General features: G+C 40.0%; 1 protein-coding gene across 2 annotated transcripts in view; it reads left to right on the top strand.

Moving 5' to 3' along the window:
- Window positions 1-6: 6 nt before the first annotated feature.
- RSF1 (remodeling and spacing factor 1) overlaps window positions 7-24,627 on the top strand; it is a 64,855-nt gene continuing 40,234 nt past the window's right edge. The window contains exons 1-2 of one of the 2 annotated variants that reach the window (XM_010576592.1): window positions 7-47; window positions 23,121-23,212. In XM_010576592.1, coding sequence (XP_010574894.1) covers window positions 23,156-23,212 — 57 coding nt within the window. In that variant the 5' untranslated portion in view covers window positions 7-47; window positions 23,121-23,155. The remainder of the gene's footprint in view (window positions 48-23,120; window positions 23,213-24,627) is intronic. The other variant, XM_010576593.1, reaches the window with a different exon arrangement.

Consider the following 24,627-nt stretch of genomic DNA (forward strand, 5'->3'; position numbering starts at 1 on the left):
CGAACTGGAGCGCGTCCTGCAGCCGCCTCAGGAGCCCGGAGACCAGGGTGAGCGGCCCGGATACCTGCCCCCCCTCCCCTCACGGCACCCCCCCCTCCTTCCTCTCACCGTACGGCCGGCTGAGGTCGGGGGGAGGACGACGACCACAGTGTGGAGAGACGGGGTGGGGGGGCCGGGGTTATTCCCCCCCCCCGCCTCTTCCCGGCCCCGAGGGAGGAGCGCGTTGAGGGAGAGGAGGGGCCCGGGATTCCCGGGGGGGACAAGAGCCCTCTCCCCCCTCAGCACGGCTCTTCTTTTTTTAGGGGGGAGCAGCTGCTTGTGTGTGTGTGTTGGTGGGGGAGGCAGCTCCCCCCCACAGCGGAGCACGGGGAGGAGGTGGGGGGCCTCTCTCCCCCCCCCCCCGCCCCGTTTCTCTGGGTTCGTTCCCGAGCTCTGTGCGGGTGGGACCCTTGCAGAAAGGAGGATAAAGCTGAAATAACTATTTTTGTTCAGCTTGGCGCTGGCAGCGGGTCTCTTCCATCTCCTCCCCTCCCCCCAGCTTGGGGGTCGCTTCGCTGCCCACCCCCCACCACCCCCCTTTCGCCATGTATGTGTCCGTTTTTTACATCTCCCCTGAAACAAGAAAGGGACGCGCACACACAAGGCGATGTCCTGATCCTCTTTCACCCCCTCTCCTTTCCTCTCTCTGTATGTGGGGGGAGGAGTGGGGGGGCACAGAGAAGCCTGAGCCCTCCCCACGGCTGCCGTTGTAGGCCATCTCCTCCCCACACACACAGACAGCCATTGTGTGCCACCTCCATCCCTCCCTTCTCCTCCCTCTCATCCCCTCTTGTTGGGGGGGGGGGGATAAGCTCGCTGCTTGCTTCTTCTCTCCCCCCCACCCCGCCACCTGAGCTGTGCGAGGTGGAGGGATGGGTTATGCACTCCACTGTTTTCTTTCAAGCTACTCCTCTCTCTCCAGTAACAGATTTGGTTGCCAGACCCTCTAATTCCTGCTCCGTGCAATGGATGTGGGAGGGCCCAGGCCAAGAGAGCAGCCTGGGGAGGGCTGTGTGGGGGCGGTGGTAGGAATATAGAGGGGAAGGTGCTTGTTGCTCTTGGTCTCTTGTCTCTGTTATTGGTTTGGTTGTTGCCTCTGCACTCTTGCCACATAGGGAGACCGTGGAGCTCACGGCGCATGCTCGGCAAGGCCCCATAGAAACTTCCTGCTGCTGGAGAAGCTCAGCTCAGGGCTGCTTTCGGTCCAACAGCCCCTGCTTTTTCCCCCAAAAGACACTCGCTCTCACCTCCTTCCCCAGCAAACCCACCCTGTATGTGTGTGTGGTTGATTAAATCGGCGTGTAGGTACTTCCTCATGTAAAGGAAGTTGCTTTTTGCAAAGTGCGGACATCCTATCTGTGAGTTCACAACAGTCACTGCTGAAATATAATGAAATAAGATGAGTGTATTGTCTCCTCATGTTGACTGGTGCCTAACCAATATGAAAAAGTCAGGTGAGATCTGCTGACTTCTAAAAACAGGGGTAACTTTAATGAAAATAGGTATTTATATTTAGTTCCTCAGCACTCCTGTGCCTTTTATGTTATATAAAGGACTCGTTAGAAAAAGCATTGTTTTGTTAAACTTTTGCAAGACTTATTCATAAAAACTACCAGCATACTTAAAAGCTTGACATTTTTAATGAAAATACTCCTTTTAAAGTGATGCCTGTAAAGAAAAGTAATGCTTTTACTGTGCGATACAACTTAAGTGGGTGTGTAAGAGTAATTTTCTTGTGTGAACTGCAGAATAAATTAAAATAAAAGGATGAGAGAGTGACCTGTGTTTTCAATATATGCATTTGATTAAAAAAAAAATCCCGATTACTTTAATTGCATAATGGGGGGCGGGGGCTGTTTGTCAATAGGACAATGATTATTGCATAGCCCTTTTTAGAAAAGCTTTCAAATGACTTGCATTATGGAGTTTGTGTTATGGGTTGATTTGATACATGCCAAATTTTTGAACTTTTTTTTTCTGTATTGCCCTTCCTGTTTGGCAGGGGACAGGTTATTCTCACTGCTTTAGAACAGTCCCCCCAGATGGGAGCAGTTTTAGCTCCTGAAAATGTAATCTCTAAATTACTTGGGGGTTTTTTGCTTGTGTCTGGTGTAGATGATATATTTGCTTGCGTTTTCTCATTTCTAAGAGAGTGTGGAGGTGTGAAAAACAAACTTGGGTGATTCTTGACGCTTTGTGTGATAACTTGTGTGATGGGGGTTTTCTTTTCCTTTGATACAACCAACTCGCTGGGCTTGGTTTCTGGTGCCGGTAACTGTTAGCTGATCTATTTTATGCTTTTGGATAAACGGTTGCAGTGACTAGATTTCTCTATGTGATTTTTACTTCAGTCAGTCCCCAAAGTGGCGCTTTTAAGGGTACAAGTCAAAGCTGCTAAACATGGATTGAAAACTGAAGTGGTCCTTTTTTTTTCTGCACATCCGTTATTTACCAACTGTGTTATTTCCTTGGATAGCAAAAGGGATTTTGATTTCAGTTATATACAGTTAGTTTCACTTTTGACACCAGCATTGCTTGATAGTGGATTTGCATTCACAGTAATACATAATAAAATCTAAGCAAATAGATACAAAACCTCAGAGTGTTTTTTTTCTGAACTTCTTAGAATCTGGACCAAGTTTTAAATCTCAACTGCCAGGTAACGTCTCGTTGGAACTCCATATTAATTTTGCAATCAAGGAAGGGAATCGGTAGTTTGGGGGTTTTGTTGATTACCTTTAACACTGTTTTGATGCTCAGCAGTTTCTGAAGTGTTTTTTGGAGTGGTTATTTTATTTTTAAAAACGTTGCCTATATTGTCTTGTGTGAAGAGTTACTCTTGGAAGATGCCATGGAAGTTATTTTCTTTATATTAGGACCCTGAAGGAGAACTGGGAGCTGAAGTTTGAATGTTGTTCAGTAGTTGTAGAACAGTCATTTTCTAGCCTGTTAATAATTAGAACAAAGAGCTTGTTCAGTATTAAGGAAACAATGTATAACCTTCCCTTACAGGAAGGGATGCTGTGTGATGCTGAGCAAATGTTGACAGCTAGGAAGCTATCAAATATTTCTTAGAGGGATTTTAGATTTTTTTTAATGCTCAGACAGCGCTTGAACTTTTGAGCCCTATTACCTCTCCTACCTGAGAATTTCAAGACAAATAGTAATGACAGCAGTGCTCAAGTATGAATAGTTTTCCATAGTAGTCTGACTAGTTAAGATATCAAATTAACTTATACTAGTAGCGGGTTAGATGTTTTAACTGCGTGTACACAGGTATGGTCTTGTCTTAAAATGCACAAACCAATCTAAAATGTTCTTTGGGATCTGGTGGGTAATGTAAATCATGCTTGAATAGGAAAATAAGAATGTGTGGTGTTGATTTTGCCCATTGCTATTGAATGGTGGCATAAACTGGTAGCTGTGGAAATAGTCTGCTTCTTAGGTTGTACAATAAAATAGCTTAACTTTTCCTGCTGATGGTTCATTTGAAAGTTGCAACTGTTCAAACAAAGTAATGAGACCTGTGGTTATCTGCTGAAGATTTTATTTTATGAAGAATAATTATCTTCCCTTTGAGAATGGTTATCCTTGCTTTACATAAAATGTTGTGACTTGGGTCGCAATTATGACAATCCTAAACTTCTTTAGAAAGAGTAAAGTCGAGTGTCTGTCAAGATGGTGACAGTGTTAACTCACAAAATTTGCTAGTTGATATGCCTCAAAAAGTAGATTGTTTCTTGTAGAATTTATTAAAAAGCAACCCAATGTATGATTTTAATCGGAACTTCTGAGGGCTGGGAGATGATGTTACCCCCATATTACTGTACTTTTAGATGCAAAACTAAGGTAATGGTACAGATCATTCTACAGTGTGCCGCAGTACTGTATCTCTCTTGCCTCTGCTAGCTTCCAGAGGCAAAACTGTGCAAACTGGAACAAATCATCACAGGAAGCCAATGCTTGTTCTCCTTGTTCTAACAAACGTATACTCTCTTTTTTTACTAAGAGTTTTACTTGCAACAGAAGAACAGTTGCAAATTTAAATAGTAGATATATGTGCTAGAGGGGAGTGAGAACTATATCTGTATTTAGGGCTGTGTTTAAGGAACCATGATATCAAATCACCACCTCCTTTGTGTCAGTAAATAGCTTGAGAATCGGTATAAATGTTAATTAAGCACTTGGTCTCTTGTGAATGAAAATATTAGTAGAATGTTAGCTTGCACAACAGAGATCTAATTTTACACATGACTACGCAAAATGCTTGCTGGTTTGCCAGGTTCCCTAGTGTGTGAATGGGGGAACCTCTCCCGGAGGTGAATGGCATCTTCCGAAGTGTTTTAGGCTGTGATAGCTCATCAATTTTTGCAGGCTTTTCTTAGCAGTATGGGGTTTGATTTGTTCTTGATTGAAATGGTAACGAGTATGCATGCTTTTCATATTCTTTCAGCAAAATAGTGAACTTGGATCGGGATCTTGCTGGTAATGATCATGCTAAAGGCGGTCTTGAAAACAGCAAGTGTGTTTTGGTGTGTGGATTTCTAGTCTTGAGGCACTCTTCTGTATCCTCACCACAGCTCAAACTTCTTTATCTCCTTTGACTCTTGACAATCACCCTGACAGACTGACCTAGCCTAGAAGTTTGTTGCTTAATTGCAGCATGAATGTGCTGTGTTTGTTTGGAGTTTGATAGTAAAAACACTCTTCACATGTTGGCTTGGGTTTAAGTGGTGTAAAGAAAGATGTGATGAGATGCACATGCCTGGTAGTAGGTCCGTTTTTGTAAATCTTTTCTCCCCTTCCCCTTTTCTGTTCTTATAATGAGAACTGAGGTTAATGACGGGTAGCTTGTGAAAATCTGTGCAAGCCATTTATAGTTTCTTTAACTTTCTTCTATTTTCTAATCTCTATTTTAATTTCTTTCTTCTCTTTCTTTTAATACCCGATACTACCTTGTAGAACTGGAAAAAAAAGTCTTTGGAGCTACCATGCTTCAAAGCAGTAAGTTATATTTTACAAGCTGCTGTATTTTTTCTGTATCTTCTAGGCACCTAACATCTTTTCCCTTTTCAAATGAATTTGGATGCTGAAGTCATTTGTTTCAGTGGGTTATGTCAGGTTTTTTTATTGTCATTGCAATGCCTCTGGAAAGCTTTACAGCATTAAGTTTAAGGGCTCTTACCATTCTCTGAAGAAATTAACTATTAATGTTGACTTAAACTGCTGCTGAATATCTGTATGGGAGAAACATAACTGAAGTTTTGTAGCTGTTTAATATAGCAAGCAAAAGCCAACCATATGTAATGATAAGGAGTTTGACAGACTTCTAAGCTCAAGATTAGGTGTGTTCCTAATGAAGATGGTAGTGAAACAGTGTTCTGTTAATGTGATTGATTTTTCTTGTATTTAATGTTTGATATTAAGCATGTTTGTGTACTATTGATCAGAAGTTATGGGTTTTGACGTGACTCTTAGGTAAAGTCATGATATGTTGCAGTAACATGTAATATCCACAGTAGACTGGTCAGTATTAAAAGTAGGCGATAAATCTGATATGGAAGTACTGTCAAACATTATTTCACTTAAAATTTAATAGTTGATACTGTACTTGAGATTTATTAACTCATTTCAATGCAGAAAGATTCATTCATGTGGTGTCCTCTTATGTAAACAAACAAGTTCTGATGTCTACTGTTGGTAGTGTCTGTAATGCTGGATGGGTGGAGTTTATTCACACACTATTGCTGAATCTCCTTCATTAAACATATTAAGTGTGTGGCTATATCGATATTACAAGCTTGCTTCTGCCATAAAGCTGTATCAGCTAGTCAGAGGTAATGCTTTTCATCTGCTCTGCAGGTCTGAGTGTTCGTATCTTTCACACCCTTTCCTTTATGAGTAAGAAATTTAACTGCTGTTCTGAATCAGTCAAGTAGTTATCACCTGAATGCAGGCTGAACTTATTGTGTATATGTGGAATAGAAGTAGATCATTGCTTTCTTGCTGCACGTAGGGACTGAACCAAAACATTTATGTCAAAGCCATTAATCCACCATCTGTTAGTAAAATGCAGTATTTTTAACTTAGCAATAAACTGTTGGAGAATAAAAGTGTATCTAGTAAACTTTAGAATGTGGTGTATTACTTCTGTGCTTGTTTCATTTTTGAGTATGATGGAAGTTCTACACCTCTAATGTTTCTAACCATCAAATTAACTGATTTGTTGAATGTAGACTCCAGTGACTTGGAGCTGAAATTCTCAAACAGCATAACAGGGTTAAATTCTGAGAAAGTAAGTAGCAGGGGTAATCATTCTTGTACCAACTTCATGGCAAATAAGTCTCTAATGCAGAATAAACTCCTCTTGTCTACACTTCAGTCACTTTAGATTAATATGGCTTTAAGGTCAGCATGCCTTATCCACATGTGCTTTCCAGTTGTTCATTTAAGAAATGAATTAAGTTTACCTTGGAATTAATTATCTCATAATAGAGTATGGATGCATATCTTTGTTTTAACTATTCCTATTTTGTTATTTTTTCCATGGTGAGATTCTGTATCTTTATGTGTATTGAGCTGGCATGTCAGCTCACCTGAGCGTGCTCTCGTATTTAGGCTGGCAATGCCAATTTTAACTAGACTCCACATCATCTTCTGATTCTACGTAGAAGACAGGAAAACACTGGACTTCTGGGGAGACAAGCCATTTGGTCTCTTTCCAGTAACACTGCCCATCTGAAAGAGATGACAGAATGCCACGTGGAATGGGAAAAAAGAATTCGGGATGCTGCTCTCCAGGCACAAATGAGCTGTGGCAGGACATCCAAGGCCCCCTGCCAAAGTTCAGCCCTCCTAGGGATTATTGAGGTTCTCTTGGACCATGTGCCTCCATCAAGGAAGGGTGGTACGCTTTTGGTAGGTGGCTTTGTTGAATTCCAGCACACTTTGGATGTACAGAATAGGAGGAAAAACTTTTGACAATACTTTCAAGTCATGGTCTTAAGGCTTATTTCAGGACAAGTCTGTAAGATCTGTGATTGCTGGTGGAAAATTTTCTGGCCAGTGTGAGATGATGTTTACTGAAAGAAGCTGTATTGTGGTATATTTGTATCAGAGAACTTTACAAACATCAAAGTGATTTGTGTATGACACCATCACATGTAAGCTGGAAGTTATGTTTTGTCCAGCAATCTATCAGCACTGTATCTTGTCCTTGGCCCTGGCCAACTTCAGAGGTCTGCAGAAGCTGTAAGGGTTTCTCAGAATAGTCTCCCTGCATCCATGTTTGTAGCTCAGGGGCTTCCTACACCAACTGTGGATGCAGCTTTTTTTCTCCTGTTTGGGATTATTTCAAGCTAGTGTTGTCTCATGTAAGAACAGTTAGTGGATAGATGTGTGCAGTTATTGGTGCCCACATAGCCCACAGCTATTGGTGTGCAGGTCGGTTCCTGGTACACACACTTCTGAGCCCATCCCAAAGCTGACATTTAGATTAGCTTGTTTATGGCCTGTATTAAACTGAGAAGCTCATGGGAACTTCTGGAAAACTCATAGTATTGTTGATATGAAGAGTAAAACAGAATAACTATTTGTGGTGTTTCTGTGCTCTTCAGTAGCTGATAGACTGCATCCCTCAGGCAGAAACCTGGTAGATTTGAGGGGGGGGAGAACCTACTTAGTGACTTGGTAATATTATCCTACTAGAGGAAGAAGACAATGGCAGAAAGACTTCCTTCGTGTGGGATGAAGGACAGGACAGGAGCTACCGAAGGACTGAACTGGCAGGAAGGGGCAGATGATGGGAAAATTATGAATAAATATGCTGCTGAAGAATATTGTAATATTGTGGCTATGTACTCACTGCTGCCTCAAAGCCAGTTGTCTTGCAGTTCTTTGAAAGTATCCATTTTAACATCAAGATCTCTCTCTGGGCTGTATAATGTTTCTTAGCAGTACAGCTGCGTTCCTCTAGGTTAATGGCAGTTGGAGTTGATGGAGATACTCAGGACTTCATGTTTATCTACCATAGCTGGGACAAGTGTCCTCTGGTGTCCTCATAGGGCGACCTGTGTTGTGCTCCTCTGGGAGGAAATGCAGCTGTATGGCTGGCGAGAGCGCTGAAGTTGCATTCCAGGAGTATCTCCTGATGCAGACAGTCTGCACCGGGACTGCACGGTGCACTGCAGAGATGGCCCATCCCATGGCAGGGAAGCTGCCAGGCTGCCTGCCCAGGCTGCAGCAGTGTGGAGCACGCTCCCCTTCTGCTGCAGGCTCTCCCCTCGTTCCCTGCTTTGGCACCAGTGCTGGGGCAGAATAATGCATCAATGGCTTTGGCTGTGGGCTTCAATAAAATTGTCTGGTTGGTTCCAAATGTTAAAATCATTGAGAAATAATAAAACATTTACAAAAGGTGTGTATATTTTTTTTTGTTTCCTCCAGCCTTGCAGTAAGCATAGTTTGTTGCAGTTGTGGAGTAGCAAGGTCTGTGGCTGTTTGTAACACTAAGATGATCTGTCCATCCTATTTCATTACCCTTTCTCCTCTCCCCAAATCAATGAACTCTCCTTTGCTTCAGTTGGTCTACAAACCTCGACAAACATTTTAGCATTAACAAGTATTTCTTAGTAGCCTCTAGCATTTGTCAGTCTCTTGTATATGCAGTTTGCTGTCAGCCTGATACTGTTATTTCTCTTCCCCAAGAGCCAAACAAAGCTCTTAAAGCTTGAGCAGCAGAGAATTTCTCAGAACTACAGTAGAAATTGTGACCCTGTTGATGTTTGTAATGGTCTGGGGAAAACAAACAATTTCTCAAAGTGAGGGAAGGGTCTATTTCTAAAGATTCCTGTGTTTCAGCAGCTGTGCTTTAATATTTGATTTCTTTCCATTATGATCATTTAGATCTTGTAGTACCTTGGAGAAAAGCGCTGCTTACCCTTGAACTCACAGGCGTGATTGATATTTGAAGAATATATAACAAGCAAGTCATACCTCACCAGTCCCAGCCTTGCAAATCCCCTTTTCCAAGAAAATGGTGTTTATCAGCATGAAGCTCTGCTTTTGGTTGTCTTAGGCTGTACCATTTTTCTGTCCTAACAGTCAGTTCTGGTTGGCAAAGTCCTGAACCCAGTAGTGTGCTGAGTGAAGTTGGTTGTTAAAGTTTGTGTGCAAGTAATCATTTGATTTCCTACTCCACTCAGTGTCCCTCAGGTACTGCCTTGGCTATTTTCCAACTCATCTTCAGCTCTCTAGTAGCACAAGTGCAAGGGCACGTTCACTGCCTTTCAGTATTAATGACTACCAGGATTATAATGGTTTCCTCCTGAGAACAAACTGCGATAGTTCACAAAAGCCATATTAATTAGTAGATGATAGAAGTGTGGAAATTTTAGTTTGATCCCAGAACCTGTGGTATGGTGTTCTTGTAGTTATCAACAGTATGTTGCAAGAAAGCATCCAAGGTGGAGAGCTGCATGGCAGGATGTGACAACAACAAAAAAATGCTCAAAAAAAAAAAAAAGCCAGTATTGCTTGGAGGTGGTAGTTGAAAGGGAACTAGCTTAAGCTGACCTAAAGTGGCCATGTGAATGCCCTGCTTTGCAAAAGATACTTCCAGTAAGTGGCAAAACTATCCCTTGAAATGTATATTTAAGCTTAGACAAATTCTGTAACAGACAGTGCTAGCTGACTGCCTAAATAACACTTCAGCAATCTGTATGAAGGTTAAGAAAGGTTAACAGCAGGTAAGAAAAATTGATAAGATAACAACGGAGCGTTTGGAAGACCTAACGTTTATAAGAAGGGAGACCAGAAGGACTAGTCGTAAGTCAAGGAATAAAAATGCTATGTCATAGGTGGAGCATGCTTGCAAAGCTAGTAGAGGTTTCTGAATGTGTGTTCGTCTGACAAACGGGAGTAGGATGGTGAAGATAAGCGTAAGGGCTAAATGTCCCAGTTTTTATGCCAAGTAGAAATTGTTTGAAAGGTGGAAATCTAACCCTGGTGAAGTCTAGGAGGAGAACGTACTCATAGCTGACAGTAGAAAGAAGGAAGCTAAAAAAGCCAAGGTGGATTTGGAGAGCGTGTGGACAGAGAAGTGTCTTGCATAAAAAGAAAAAAATCTAGGAAACATGGGTGTCTAAAATCATCAGCTACAATACAATGATTAAAATAAGTATATTGCTGAGAACTTAACTTCTTTGCATAAGGTGTCATTATTAGGCTAATTTGTGATATCTTTAGTCTAGTTATGCTGCCTTTCTGGTAATAAAGATGAAATACGATAAAACTGACATGTTAGGAAATGATGTACTGGAACACGCTAATAATATGAAAACATGCTGAGTGCCAGGATTAGGTACTCATTTGGCTTTCTGAAAAAGTTTAAAAATACAGCTGGTAAAAATATACAAACTCATATTAGAGTACAGTAGTGGAAAACAGTGTCTAGCACATTTTAAGGAGTCTAACAAAGATTTAGGGAATCAAAAGCAAGGAGCTTTTACATCTGGTTTTGATAAACCTTATGAAATTGGAATTTCATAGTTCTGATAGTTGTATTGGTTATTCCCCAAAGAAAAATATTCCGCTGTTTTCTTTTGAAAGCATGGATAGTTCTTTTGAAGCATAGATAGATGGATCATGCTTGACAGATACTTACATATAGATGCAGAGTCTTTGAAGGAGGTCACTGATTAAAGTGGTTGACTTGTGTTCCACAGCAACCTTACCTGATATGACCAAAATAGTAACTCTCATGCCCAGCCCTTTCTTTGACATTATTCTTTGTGGCAGGAGGAATCAGGTGAGCTATTGCAGTCTATAGCCCAATGTGTTAATGCAAACTGATGTTGCCAGTGGTCTGTGTTCATGCTGTCGGTTTTAAGTTAGGACTAGCTGAGGAGTGGATTTGCTTTCTGTTTATCTCTGATAACCCTCCCTGGCAGAGGGTTGGAGAACATTGAGGAATGGATCACTCAACCATTCCAGCTAAGTCAACCACTGGACCGTGAGTCAGCATCCAAAATTGTCATTGGTTGAGAGGGAAAGCATCATCATAAACCTTAAACTGATGAACCAACAGGAACGTGGTTAGAAAAAGAGGTTTTTGGTTTTGTTTTTTTTTTGTCACTGTGGTATAAATAAAGTAGAATTCTGAATTTATTTTTTTTAATGGCATGGGCAATTAATCTTATTTGCCCAGAAAGCAGGAAGGAGATGAGTTGTTTTAAAAAAGATCAAGGTGAAAGATAGTTAACCTGGCCTAAGGGGAAATACTGCTGTGGATAAAATAGTATTCTGAAGGTGCAACAAAACTGCAAATGAAACAGAGTTGCAAGTATGCATTAGAAGGGAAAACGTTCATGACAAATACATCCGAGAATATTTAAAATGAGCTGTTAGCTCAACAAAATATTCTAGGTAGTATTGCGATAGGTCAGAGGAAATCACCCCTTTTAACATGGAGCTGGAGTTTAAAAATTAACAAAATACCAGATAGCATGAACAATGGGCTGAGAATCATATGTAAAACTTGGGGGATATTTTATTTTGGATATGTGTATCTACCTCTGATTTTATCGGTTGCTTGTTTGCCTTCATCTTGATTTTAGTGCTCAGCTGTGGCAGCTCCATCTTGAAAGATAATGGAGACAGATCAGAGACTAAGGAGGACTGTATGAAAGTTTCTGGAAAAAGGGTACTATTAACTTCAGAGGAGATTTTTAAAAGTATACAAAGCAAGGCTCCTAGAGGTTTGCATTCCTTTTATATTGTAAAACCAGAAAAATGGTGTATTGAATGAAATTTAAAAGTAATTCAGATTTAAATGCCTTTCACATGTTCTGTAATTACAAGTGATTGCTGCAAATTATTACTGAAGCCAGAGCTCAAAAAGATTTAGGCACTAATGAATATTTGAGTTGTAGTGAAAATATTTAAAACTAAAAGTAAGAGCATGAAGTTTCTTGCTTCTAAGGTAAGCCAGGCTCTAACTAAAAAGAGGATTTAAAGATAACCTAGGGGCAGGTAATTTCATATGTGTGCTGTGAGTTTTCATTACCCGTGTTCTGAAACAGCAGATGGTGGTCACTGTCAAACCGAGTGCTCGATTATATGCACTGTGACTCGTCGTTTTCTCTTCCAAATGCTACGCACAAACACACAGTTTCTACTGCCAAGGTTTGTTCTCCCTTCTTTCTACCTGTTTTGTGCCCTACAGGAGGGGAAGGATCTCCTGATGTCACAAGTTTTATGTTTTTCAGATACTGTTGCATTTTTGGGAAGCCGGTTGGGTGGGAAGATTCAGGCGGCACTTTCCCTTCTGCCTGCATCTCGAGCTGCCAGGCTCTTCCCCTATCCTGATAGCATCTACACATGGTTGTTTAGGTTGGAGGGTTTGTATCTCAAATTTGAGTTTTAAGTGATGGTAATATGCAAATGGTTGCTAGAAACTCATCGTCCCTTCAGGCTGTTACACTCATCTTTCTTTCTAGCTCAGATTAAAAAGTTGTGTAAAAGGTGGCTGGCGGCAACCGAGCCTGAGTTACAGAGAGGTAACGGCGCTGGCAGTCTGGCAAACTGGTCTGTGTCTTTGAGTCTGCCTAGACATACAGGAGATGATGTCGACCCCAAAGCTAACAGTCTTGGCTACCCCTGTGAAGCTGCAACAGCCCCAAAGTTATAACCGTTTCTTGCAATTAAAAGAATTATGTTAACGGGGGTAGATAATTTAATAATGTTAGCAGGTCAAAACATGAGTTTGCTCATAGAAGTTTATACTTAAGAGTTGTGTGTTTCAAGGAATGAAACTTCTGTGAATCCTCACTTTGTATGAGATTCAAATGTCAGCTTGCAAGAGGACATAAGCGGTTTCCTTTTTCTTTAAGTCTAAATAAGTCTTTATTTTAGACCTAAGCTTAAGAAGGTTGGTCAATAACCACACTGTGTTTTTATTTATTACTAGGACTTTGTCAGGCAATTGTCTTGGATGGTTGTGCTTCTTAAATTTCTATTCTCACTTGCTTCCTTGGTTTCTTTAAAAATAATGGAGAAAAAGTTGCTACTAGTTGTGAAACCGTTTAAAAGAAGACTCAAATTCTGTGCTAATTGGATTAAACTTGTAAAATTTTAGGCTTGTGATCATGAATTCAGCCGTAGAATTACTTTCATCCAGCTGTGTGACTGCCACCTTTCACAGGATTCTTCATCAGCTGCTGGAAACATTGCTCTCATGACTGTTTTGCCGAAGTCTCTGAAATGTGGTGCATCTTTTTCTGGATCTCTGGTATTTCTGTAAAATATTTTAAATTTTCCTGTGCACTGCTGATAAATTAATGAACTGATGTTACTGTAGAGCAGAACAAAAGTGCAGTTACTTACTTCCAACTGACAGGGAAGTTTGTTCTGCATTGCAGAATGACTCGTGTTGGCTTCACCTTCAAAGTTTGCTTATGTTGATCCTTAAAGAAAACTCGTGCTCGCATAATGCTGCTGTTTGTAAAATGCCGAATGCTTACTGAGTAGTACTTTTTCTACAGAAATTAGTCACTGCTGAATGTTTTGCAAAATATAAAATGTATGTCTTTGTAGCATGGTTACGTTCTTGTACTTCCTTAAGGTCCAGTAAACTGCAATATTTTTTTTTAATTGGGAGACCTAAGTTTGCCAAACTAGGTTTTCCAGAAAAGGTGTCTGTAATATTTGACAGTTACAGAGAAACTGCCAAGAAACATTCACCTGTTGATACCATTTAGTAAAGTTGTTGGTAAATGAAAGATGAAATGGTGAATCCCAGAGTATAAATAAGACTTATTTGAAGTGCAGGTTGGATGTCTAGTGATTAGAGAAAAAACACGCTATTTTTAAAGTTGAACCCAAAAAAAGGGCAGAAATATCTTTGTAGTAGATCTCATCTGATATATGAAAAAGGATAAATCTTTCTATTTTGTTTTTTTTTCCCCACTGAAGACTGAGGAACTATAACCTCTAACCTTGGTAACAAAACTTATTTTAGAAAAGTGATTTTTATTCAGTCTGCTCTGAATTTTTTAATATTGCCTTTTTATTCAAGTGAGAGATGTGGGAGAAAGTGATTTTATACTGTAATCAACATCCTTCTTCCATTAATGCTGAAGAAAACTCTCGGACAGTACCTGAGACATTTAGCAAAATTCACACCAGAGTGGTGTTTCTAGTAACTAAACAAAGTAAGGAATTAAAAAGCATTTAAATTTGTCTTTGTTTTCATATAATGAACTAAAAAAGGACTTGCATTCAACTTATCCTCTAACAGAACACATTAAAAGAAGCTTGTTACATTTGTTACATGAATAAAGCTAAATGAAGCTGAAGCATTCTTAACTACTGATGTATGCAACTATGTTCGTATGTTTAATCTTGATTTTCACTTATTTCACTGCACTGAGGATACTTTAATTTAGTTTAATATAACGGGATATATGCTCTTTCACACGCTTAAGGAATTGATTTTGTCTGCAAGGAATGTCTGTGCATGGATAAACCTTATGAGCTAAGGTCAGTTCTGCAATGGCAATCCTGTGTCTTAATGGGGAGCGTAAGAGCTTAGGGAATGGTTTAAGAATGAGATGTACTCCCCCGTACCTGGTAACACTCCTGTATCCCCAAGAGTTTCCCCCAAGACCTTACATACATTAATTTTCGCTGGAAAAACTTGCCAGACACTCTACAACAGAATGAGTCTCACCAAATGTATTTAGCAGAGCTTAGATGTTTACTTTAGGATGAGCTGAGTATTCCTGAAAGTGTTATTCTCTCCATGGGCTATAAATGGATTATATGGAACTGGCTCAGATGTAAATATCTACATTTGTTTAGATGAATCCTACTGCTATGCTGCTGCCCTTTCCTAGTTTTTAATGGCAAAATACCTAAAAAATTTGGGGAGCTAGGAGTAGGGACTAAAGCCCAGGCTCCTTTTTCACAGGAATTAGACTCACGCGTTTCTTCCCCTCTGTTTGGGCCCTTGAATCTTGCATTTCTCACTGCCTGCCTTGTGGCTGGGCTGCATTCCTAGGAGTGGGAGTTATAATTTTGAACCTTCTGAGAGTGAACGAATTAAATTTTACCATTTCTTGAATGGCTGTGTAACTACTTAGTGTTAGATCAAAAGGTAAACATTGCCATCTCAACTTCTTTTGCTTACATCCTTTCCGGTAAGTGTGAACTTCCATTACTGTAACGGCCAGCAGATGCCTCAGTCCAGACTGAGATCTGGATGTAAATCTTCGTTTTGCTACTGATCTTTCCAGAGAGGAGTTGTGTTTCTGACTGTGCCACTTCAGCATTTCCTATTGTAGAGCTGAAGAATCCCATCTGATCAACCCCCCTTTTTTTTACTAGGGCTCCCAACTCTGCTTGTGCTTTCTGTAAGACACCTTGGTGCCTAACACAGGCAAAATGGGGCACCTTACTTGTTAGATCTATGCGGTGTGGGTAAGTGTATTCCGCAACACGTTCCAAAGGCTGGCTTCCAGTGCCCGAACTGGGCATGCTGATGCCATCCGCTGTAGCTTTTCCCTGCCCAGCTCTTTTTCCAGTGGAAAAAAAAACCTACTGAAAGCTACTAAAATCTTTCCGAAGTGGACTTACCCAGTGTATCGGGAAGCTGTGTGGGTGTATACTTGCACTGAGGAGCTGTGAAGCACTCCAGAATCCACTACTAAAGCGTAATCTTCATGATTACCTTTCACCTTTGTCACACCTACTCTATTTAAGAATCATAGAATCACAGAATGGTTTGGGTTGGAAGGGACCTTGAAGATCATCTAGTTCCAACCCCCCTGCCATGGGCAGGGACACCTTCCGCTAGACCAGGTTGCTCAAAGCCCCATCCAACCTGGCCTTGGACACTGCCAGGGATGGGGCAGCCACAGCTTCCCTGGCCAACCTGTGCCAGTGCCTTACCACCTTCATAGTTAAGAATTTCCTCTTTACGTCTAATCTAAATCTATCCTCTTTCAGTTTAAAGCTATTACCCCTTGTCCTATTGCTACACTCCCTGTTAAAGAGTCCTTCCCCATCTTTCCTGTAGGCCCCCTTTAGGTACCTGAAGGCTGTTATAAGGTCTCCCTGGAGTCTTCTCTTCTCCAGGCTGAACAACCCCAACTCTCTCAGTTCAGTGCTAAGGAGGGAAATGAGGCTTTTCTGCTCATAGTCTAAAAGTCCTGGATAATTATGACAATTATATTGGAGGCTGAGATGCCTCAGCAGACAAAAAAAAGAATCCCAGAGTTGTTTTAGAAGATCTTATTTCCTGATTTTTACTAGCCAGAATGAAAGATACTTGTGCTGCTGTCTTTGCTTTTATAGGCTGTGGTCCCAGCAGTTTCAGAGTCAAGTGCTTGCATACACATGCACTAAGGATCAGCAAGTCAAGTGCTCTTAGATAGTTGAAATGCACGGTGTGGTCACTGCCAGTGATTTAACTGTGAACAATTACAATCTGTTACAATTTCAGATGTTTTCAGTACCTGTTTTTCAGTGCAGTCTGCTTGTTTGCACATTGCTGCCACAGCCTGATTTTTCTCACTCGCTGTTCATGTGTCCGGAGTTTGTGGAATGGAGCCCATTTTTTATTCAGTACATTTTTTGAGGCAGTAAACTGGGCTTTTATTTGCTGTCTTTCCTTTCCTGGGCTATTTCCAGTTTCTAAAATAGATCATGTGCTATTTTTTCCTGCATTGTTTTCAAAGTAATTTTCCTTTCTTCTTTTTCTACCTCCATTTCTTTTTCATTGCCCAGTACAGCATGCTTTTCTTCCTAAATTTTATGCTCTATTCTAACATCAGTCTTCCTTTTGTTAACCTTTCTGCTGTTGCTTAATATATTAGCTTAAAAAAACCCAACATTGCTAGGAACTTAATAGCCAGAGAATGAAACAGAGGACTTGTCATTTAGGTGAAAAATTAAACCATCTTATTAGGTGAAAAATTAAACCATCTCATAACTGCTAAAGGGCTGCTGAAAAACAGCTGAACTTCTGTGCAGGGGTTTTGTTTAGGTCAGTATGGTCTTTAACTCCAGCTTCAAGAGTTCAACAGACAACAATACATACTTTTTTAATCTCAGTTTCAGGTATAGTGAGAAGGTGACTGATGGTGGCGTGGGCATTAGAGAGCACAAGCATAATCAGATTGATTTGCGGGCAATGGAAGAGGGTAGAATAAAAAAAAAAAGAGGAGGGAAGGGTGCTCAATAGCAGTTTTGACAGATGATAAATTCTAAATATTTGAAAATAATCTCATAGCTAAAATTAGAGCTGAATTTTAAGGTCACATCCTGGTTGCAGCAGGGACTAATGCAGTGAAGTCAGTAGCAAGGTCTATTAGGCTAGTGACACAACTTCTTACTAGAAGAACTGGGGGTGGAAAGGGCTTTTTGGTCCCAGTTGAAAGCACTATCCGTGTTGGTCACAATTCATCCAGAGGCAGCAGTGAAAGAGGTGGTGGGCTGGGATCCTTGCGTGGGGATGGCTGGGAGGGGTTTATCGGCAAGATAAAAATCTTAACTTTGCTGAATATTAGAGTGGCATGTGCTCTGAATAATCCAGGCAAGCAGAGAGTCTTCTAGTAGGTATTTGCACAGATAAGGGATACAAAGGTACTCCAATATTTGTATGAAAATGATCTAGCTGCTGAGTATCCAGATTTCAAAGTACTTTCCTAGGATAACAATGTCATTTAAATGTGAGCGTGGTTTGTTTGTTTTTAATGCCTGCCAAAAATCTTTCTAGGAACAGGATATAAAACTGCTACTTGGTGACTTGTTCTTTCTGTTTTGATCTTCGGTTTAATTACAGCATGTTTGATTGCTCTTTTCATTCACTCGGGAGGCAGAGCGGTTACATTTTTTCCCCCTTCCTGCGTGCTTTTTTTTTATGGGCATGCAACTTGGTAGGATGATAATACTCATCAAGTGACTCAGCTAGAAAATAAGATCTTTAGATTGTCCTTTGGAACAGGAACTACTGCTTTTTCATGTTGGGAAACACTATAGAGGTCAAATGCTTCAAATTTTTTCTATGCTAAGCTTGCTGCATGAGTATGGGGCTCCTTATTATCACAGTTATTTGTCAGAGGTTCACTGCAACTTCTTGCCTGGTTCATACTAGAGGTTTTGTCCTTTCATTTATTTCTCATGCCAAGTTCGTACCAAGGCCATCATTTTTCTCTATGGTCTATAAACTTCTTAACACATCCCACCTATAGAGATCCCATTTTCCTAATACTAAGAGTTGAGATAAGAAACAAGTTAGATGGTTCCTAGAGAAGAATATTGATGTTACCATAAACCAGCACTGCTTCTGAAGGAGATCCTATCCCCTTTCTTTTCCCAGGTGTTTCGCTAGCTATTTAATGAACCAGATGAGGTTCTTACCTTTGGTTGAAACTAAGCTAGAAGACAAAGTGTTTGCTGCCTCAAACTGCTCATGGTACTTCTCCATTTTTGTGTGCAAGTATGGAGAATATTAAAGATGTTAGAAATGTGGTCACTTGTCTATTGGGTACTCTTGTGCCTTTCGTAAGGGATGCAGCCAACTGGTTTTAAGCAAATTTGTGCATAAGGGCTTGTCTGTGAAGGGAATTAAGTGCATGGTTAGTGTGTGGTGGGCTAAGAGGAAAATTGACCACATAGGAACTCTTCACCAGTGTCTGAGCGGATGCTCTTGCCTCTGCACGTACCTCTAGTATGGTTCCCTCCAGCACTGACAGTAGAGGGAGCTGAACATGGTGGAAGCTAGCTTGTCTTTGCTTACCATTAAATTCTTTGCGCAGGGTGCCAGTAGCAAATACATGTAATTTTTGTATAGGTTACTGTGAGCTAGCTTCCCTTAGCAGAAAAGAAGGGGAGGTGGGAGATTATTAATTACCCCATCGATCTCGGCTGTCTACCTGCTAAGCATGGTTTTATTTGACAGCGGAGTCACAGTGTGCAAAGATAATTTTGGTCAAGGAAGAAAGGTGAAAAAGAGCAAACTGTTAACGGAAGTATTTGCCATGTATATCTTATGAGTCACTTTTTTTCTTCCATTTGCCAAAACAAGTTAGCATGGAAAAAGGTTTTACTAGCGTAACTGGGAAGACCTGTTTGTGTTCGTGAAGCGTGAAAGCTGCCAGCAGCCTTTGCATCCCAAAATGTTATTTCTTGTTCCCTTCCCCCTAAGTCCCCACAGCACAAGGGGTTCAGTGTGCTTTTCCCTTATACCTGGAGGAGGAGAGGAAGCACGGGCTTTGCAGTCCACTTCAGTACCAGGCATTCTGCGTACATCGTGGTTCTGATCTTCCCCTCTTTGTCCAGCACTTCAGATCTGATCTGATAACGAAGGTTTTTTATTTTTAATCATTTTCCGAATAACAAGTTCCCCTTATCCTCCCTCTAGACCCAGGGCTTTGTCTGTCATCTACGTTTTCTCTTTTCCTCCTTTATTTCGATTCTGTTTAGGCGAGTGTTCAGCTGTGAGCATATTCATTTTGGCAGGGAAAATAAGTAGAGGTAAAACGGGGTTATGGTTATATGGAAAGGTGTTAATGGGTACCCACAGCCAGGCCTTTAATCCGCGGTTGTGCAGGTGTTTGAAAATTACAGCTTTTCTAACCAGATGATGGGGTTTCCATGTGTTCATACTTTTTCCTCTTCCGTTTCAATTTTCTGTCTTTCTCAAATTATTAGAAATGTGTGACTGATGTATGGGATGTTCCCTGAAATGCTGGAGTAGATAGAACAGTGTTCAAAAGTATATTGTATGAGGTCCAGACAAGAGCCTGCCCTCCAGGAAAGTGCAGGACTTAACAAATTGGCTAAACTCCACCAGAAGCCCTATAATTGTATATACAGTGACTCATTCTTTCTGACTCATGGCTTCTTCCTATGAAAAGTCTGTATTTTTGAATATCTAGCAGATGGCACTATGGTTTAATTATGCTTGATTTTTTTGAAACAGTTTTTCTTTTAAAATAGTGCTGTACAATTTTTATTAGCCCTGTGCACAGAGTCCTGGTGTTTTCTTCACCACTTAAGTGCATTCTATGAAGGTTTTAGAGAGCTACTATATTACTTTTCAGTGTTTCGTAAAAGTTTGAGAATATCATTCAGATTTAGGGTTTTTTTTGTGTATGTTCCATCACAGTTTTTTGGTCAAATCCTTCTGCAGAATGGCTATTATGCATGAAAGATGCTATGTATTGTGCCTTCCCTTATGTGAAATTTTTAAAAATGCAAAACGTTAATTAGGTTATTATATGAGTTCCTGAAATAAGTTATGCAGGTCCCATCTGAATGGAGATGATATTTTACAAAGGAGATGATAGTCTACTGTTGTTTTAAAAAACCCAAACACCACCACAACCCAAAAGTAATTGTATCTCATGTTCATTATCTTTGGTATGTTACAAGTAGGATTAGAAGAGTGTTGTAAAAATGATGCTTATTGATGTCCCACTTCAGAGAACTCGTCAAGAATTCTCTCTATATTCTGAACAAAAGAAGTTAATTTAAAGTTACGCAGGCTCAATGCATCTATGAGACAACTGAAACGAGGTAGTCTCATTTACTAGTGCACTTCTCCTCACCAAATAAGTGTTCTGGGAAAGGAGAGATTTTTCCACCACTCTTTAGCCTTCCTACCACCCCTCCCTGAGCTGGTATTTCTGGGCCAGGTGTACACTGCTGCACATGATCCATATATTATTTACAGTTACTTTGGTTTCAATACGGAGTTTATTTCTCAGTCCCATAGGCTTCTGCTCCTGCTGTGGTTCACGCACCCTGGCTGGTCTGGCTGCACTTCACACACTCCCTAGTTTCTGCCTGCAAATGGACATCAGTTTTCTTCTCCAAAACTCCCACTTTCCTCCTTAGAACAAGGAGGATAGTGTATGATTCCTCTAAGCGCTTACTAGGGAACTAGCGAAAAGCCAGCCTAGAGATCCAGTCGTTAATATTGTTATGATACATGAAAAACATCTTGAAAGGGTAATAAATAAACGGAGTATGGATTTGCAATGTTTCGTGAAGTTTGCGAAAATAACCACATCGATACATCATCAAGATCCTAGAAATGCAAGAGCTGAAATGCTGGAATCTGAGAAAAGTAGTGAGGTTTCTATAGGTACTAACACAAATCCCAGTAAGTGCTGACCAAGGGTGTGCAAAATTACTTTCCAATTTTTTATTTTTTAACATTCTCTGTTTCTTCGAAGACTAACACTCTAGCAAAGATTTTTGTGGTGGCTGGGGTTTTGATTATTCGAAACCAATCACCTGTGCTTCTTTAAACTAGGTTTCCAATCAGTATGTACCCATTAAAAAGAGATCTGATTAAAAACAAACAAACAAAGATGCAGAACAAAAGCGTTGATCTAGCAAGATTTTGAATACTTGGCTCAGTTCCATGTCACACAAACACAAGCTGAGGTTTAATTGTATGGGTTGACTTTGATAGAATTGCTCATGTGTATAAAGTGCTTTGTGCTTAATTTTGTTCATGCCAAGTGCTCGGCACCTATCAGGGTTAAGACCTTTGATCTCGTTCCTTTTAAAATATGTGGTAGTTTAATGCATCATTTTTCAGAAAAACCAAGGAGGAGATGTGCTAGGTTTCTTCAATATGTAATGCAAATAATACAAACGGAATAAAAGAGAAAAAGTCAGGGCTAGTTTCGAGTTGCTTATGAATTATCTGCATTGAAAGGAGGTCTCTTTTTGGGTACCAGGCCGGTACTTTTATGTATTTGTTGAAGGAGTTTGTATTAAATTTCTGGCTGCAAACCAGCAGCGATGATTTAATTCTGAAATGACACAAGCATTTTCATCAAACTGGTGTTTTACCAACTCAGTGTGTGCATCTGAGAATAGAGGCATTTGATTGAAAGACAAATATCAGCTAGGTGAATTCAAGTTAAATATCGAAAAGATTCACAGACATTCAAATGTTGTATAGATCAGTAAAAGAAATAGCATCTTAGTAATGTCTAGTTTAGAACAGACTCATTTGGTGTCTCAGCTGTTTATCCTGTGTCAACTAATGCTGCTGGACCAGCAGAAAAAAATGTAATCATAAATTATGATCATAAAAGTTCTTGGGTTTTAAACTTCTAAAGTGTGTGTGCATGGAGTAATGAAAATACTTTCAGAAAATAAAATTGTATGCAAAGAGTAGAGAAATAAAAATACTTGTAAAGTTCATGTCTAAGTTTTTCTCAACAAATTACAAATAAGAAAGCTCAAGTCACTGGGTGTGTAGAGTTGCATTAATAGTTATCAGTTACATGTTTTTAAAAAATTGTATACTACTCTCTAGCTTATAAAACTGATGTTCTGCAAATTTGCCACTTGGTGGTGCCAGATTGATTTATAAGTCACAGATAGGAGCTAAGATGAGATGTTGAAGTTGTATCTGAAGAGTGTACACTGAGATAAGTAAAATTGGGTTGGAAAACTTTGATTCTATGATGGCACTGGTGCAGCTGTACCCAGCAGCGGTTCTTGCCTCCATCCCTCAAGGCCCAGATCTCGAGTCCCTCTCTGCCCCTCCAGTACAAAAGAGAGTAAGCTTATAGCAAAGCTACATCTGTAAGGACTAAGTTTCTGGAACATTTATCCCATACCATGCACTCAGCCAAAAATAGTTTGGATTCAGCGATATTCCAGGATGGCTTTGGGGTTTCTGGAGGCAGCTGCAGGTGTGCTTGCTGCTTGCAGTAGTATTTTTGTAGGTGTTTGACTGGCATAGTTCCTGTCCAGTTGTTGTTTTGATGCTGCCAAAATTTTTATATATTTATCACTGAGGTCTGTTTCCTTGACTTTAAGGAAGGGCAATGATCATTGTAAATGTAAAACTAAACAAAAAGACCTATGCGATTAAATTAACCTTCCTCCATCTCTCAGTTGCGGGGCTGCTCTTCAGCAGACTTTAAGTTACTATGTTTTGTTAAAATTTCTCAATTTGTCATAGTGTTTCAGTGTTATCAGAGTTTAGCGTTGAAGTACGTTTGCACCGGTCTTCATAACTTCTTTTTTTTTTTTCTCTCTCAATACTGCAGTTCCAAAAGAATTGGTGGAGCTTCACTTGAAACTGATGAGAAAGATTGGGAAGTCTGTCACAGCAGACAGATGGGAAAAATATTTAATCAAGGTACAATATGCACGTTGTATTATTCTGCAATGCTGGAATACGGTTATGATGAGCTGTTGTGTCAGCAATCCCTGGTATGAATTATAGTGAGCCTTGGGCTGTGTTGTGGCCAGCTTCGATGTGCGTGCCCAGACTTTAGTTGCATAAGATCCCAGCTTAACTTTCAGTCTGCCTAGGCTTGTGTAAAAAAAACAGAAAAAAACCAAACCAAAACAAACAAACAAAAAAAAACCCAACAAAAAAACCACCCCAAACCTCTGAAAACAGACAATATCTTCTGCTTGTAAAAGAGTGTGCACCTTCATACTTGGTAGTAAAATACTTTTTTGAGCATTAAGACCCTAAATAAAGGAGGAGATTTAATAGCCTCCGAAAGGGCTAAATTAAGCAGAGATTTACACAGTAATGATTCATTTGTGTATCAGTTGTCTGGATATAATTTAATTATTGTGATTTGGTTGGTATTCATACAGGGACTAACCATGTGGAGTTCTTGTAGCATGTGTTAATAATAAATGAAAGTATTGCAGTGATCTATATCTGTGTGCTCAGAATGGCACAGCTAAGATGAAGATGTAGTTATGCATCAGTAAAAATATAGCATCCCGTTGTTTTACATAATTTTGTATTGGTATTTTAATTGTAGTTCTGCCATTGTTCACACTTTACATGCAAGTAGTTTTCAGCTTAAAGAATTTACACTGCTTCAGAAAATATACGTATATTCAAAATTAGTAGGTTAGCATTTCCCCTCTGGATTTGTTCCACGTGTCTTTTAATCCACAAAAATGTAGTCTTGGTATTGTCTGTGTGGCCATGATTGCATCTTACTTAGAAGTACAGCATTATGGTAATAACAATGATACAAATAATAGTACTTGGCAAATCTAGTTGCAGTTTGCCCCCTTAAGTGCTATCTATAAGCTTTACAGATACAGGGATTTGACTTGAGGTTTGTGTGGTCTTAAGATGATGTTTTGGGGACTGAGAGTATGTCAGGAAATAACCTGCTGAAAGGCCTTAGGTTAAATCTAACCTCTTGAACAGTTGTAAAGTATTTATGATGATGTTTTAAAATAACAATGTAATAATTTATGTAACTGTTGTATACTTTGTATATTACTAAGTACTGTGGTTACTGAATTGTGTTAAATTCCTTAATATACCAAAAAGCCATTGCAGCAAGCTGAGAAAACCCAACTCTGACTAGTGCACTTATGTACCCCACTGAAGCCACTTACCACTTGTGTGGTAAGCAGAAAGCAGAGGGAGAAAACAAGTTTATGAGGGTGTAGTTTGGAAAATCTGCCTTCAGCAGGCATTGAAAGGATGGGAACGTGGTAAGGAAACCCTCCCATGCACCCCTGTTAAGACCAAGTAAGTGGTGATAAATTCTACTTCATTTAGCAGTCTCC

Source organism: Haliaeetus leucocephalus, unplaced genomic scaffold, assembly GCF_000737465.1.
Source record: "Haliaeetus leucocephalus isolate CR32 unplaced genomic scaffold, Haliaeetus_leucocephalus-4.0 Scaffold536, whole genome shotgun sequence".
Taxonomy (NCBI): Eukaryota; Metazoa; Chordata; class Aves; order Accipitriformes; family Accipitridae; genus Haliaeetus; species Haliaeetus leucocephalus.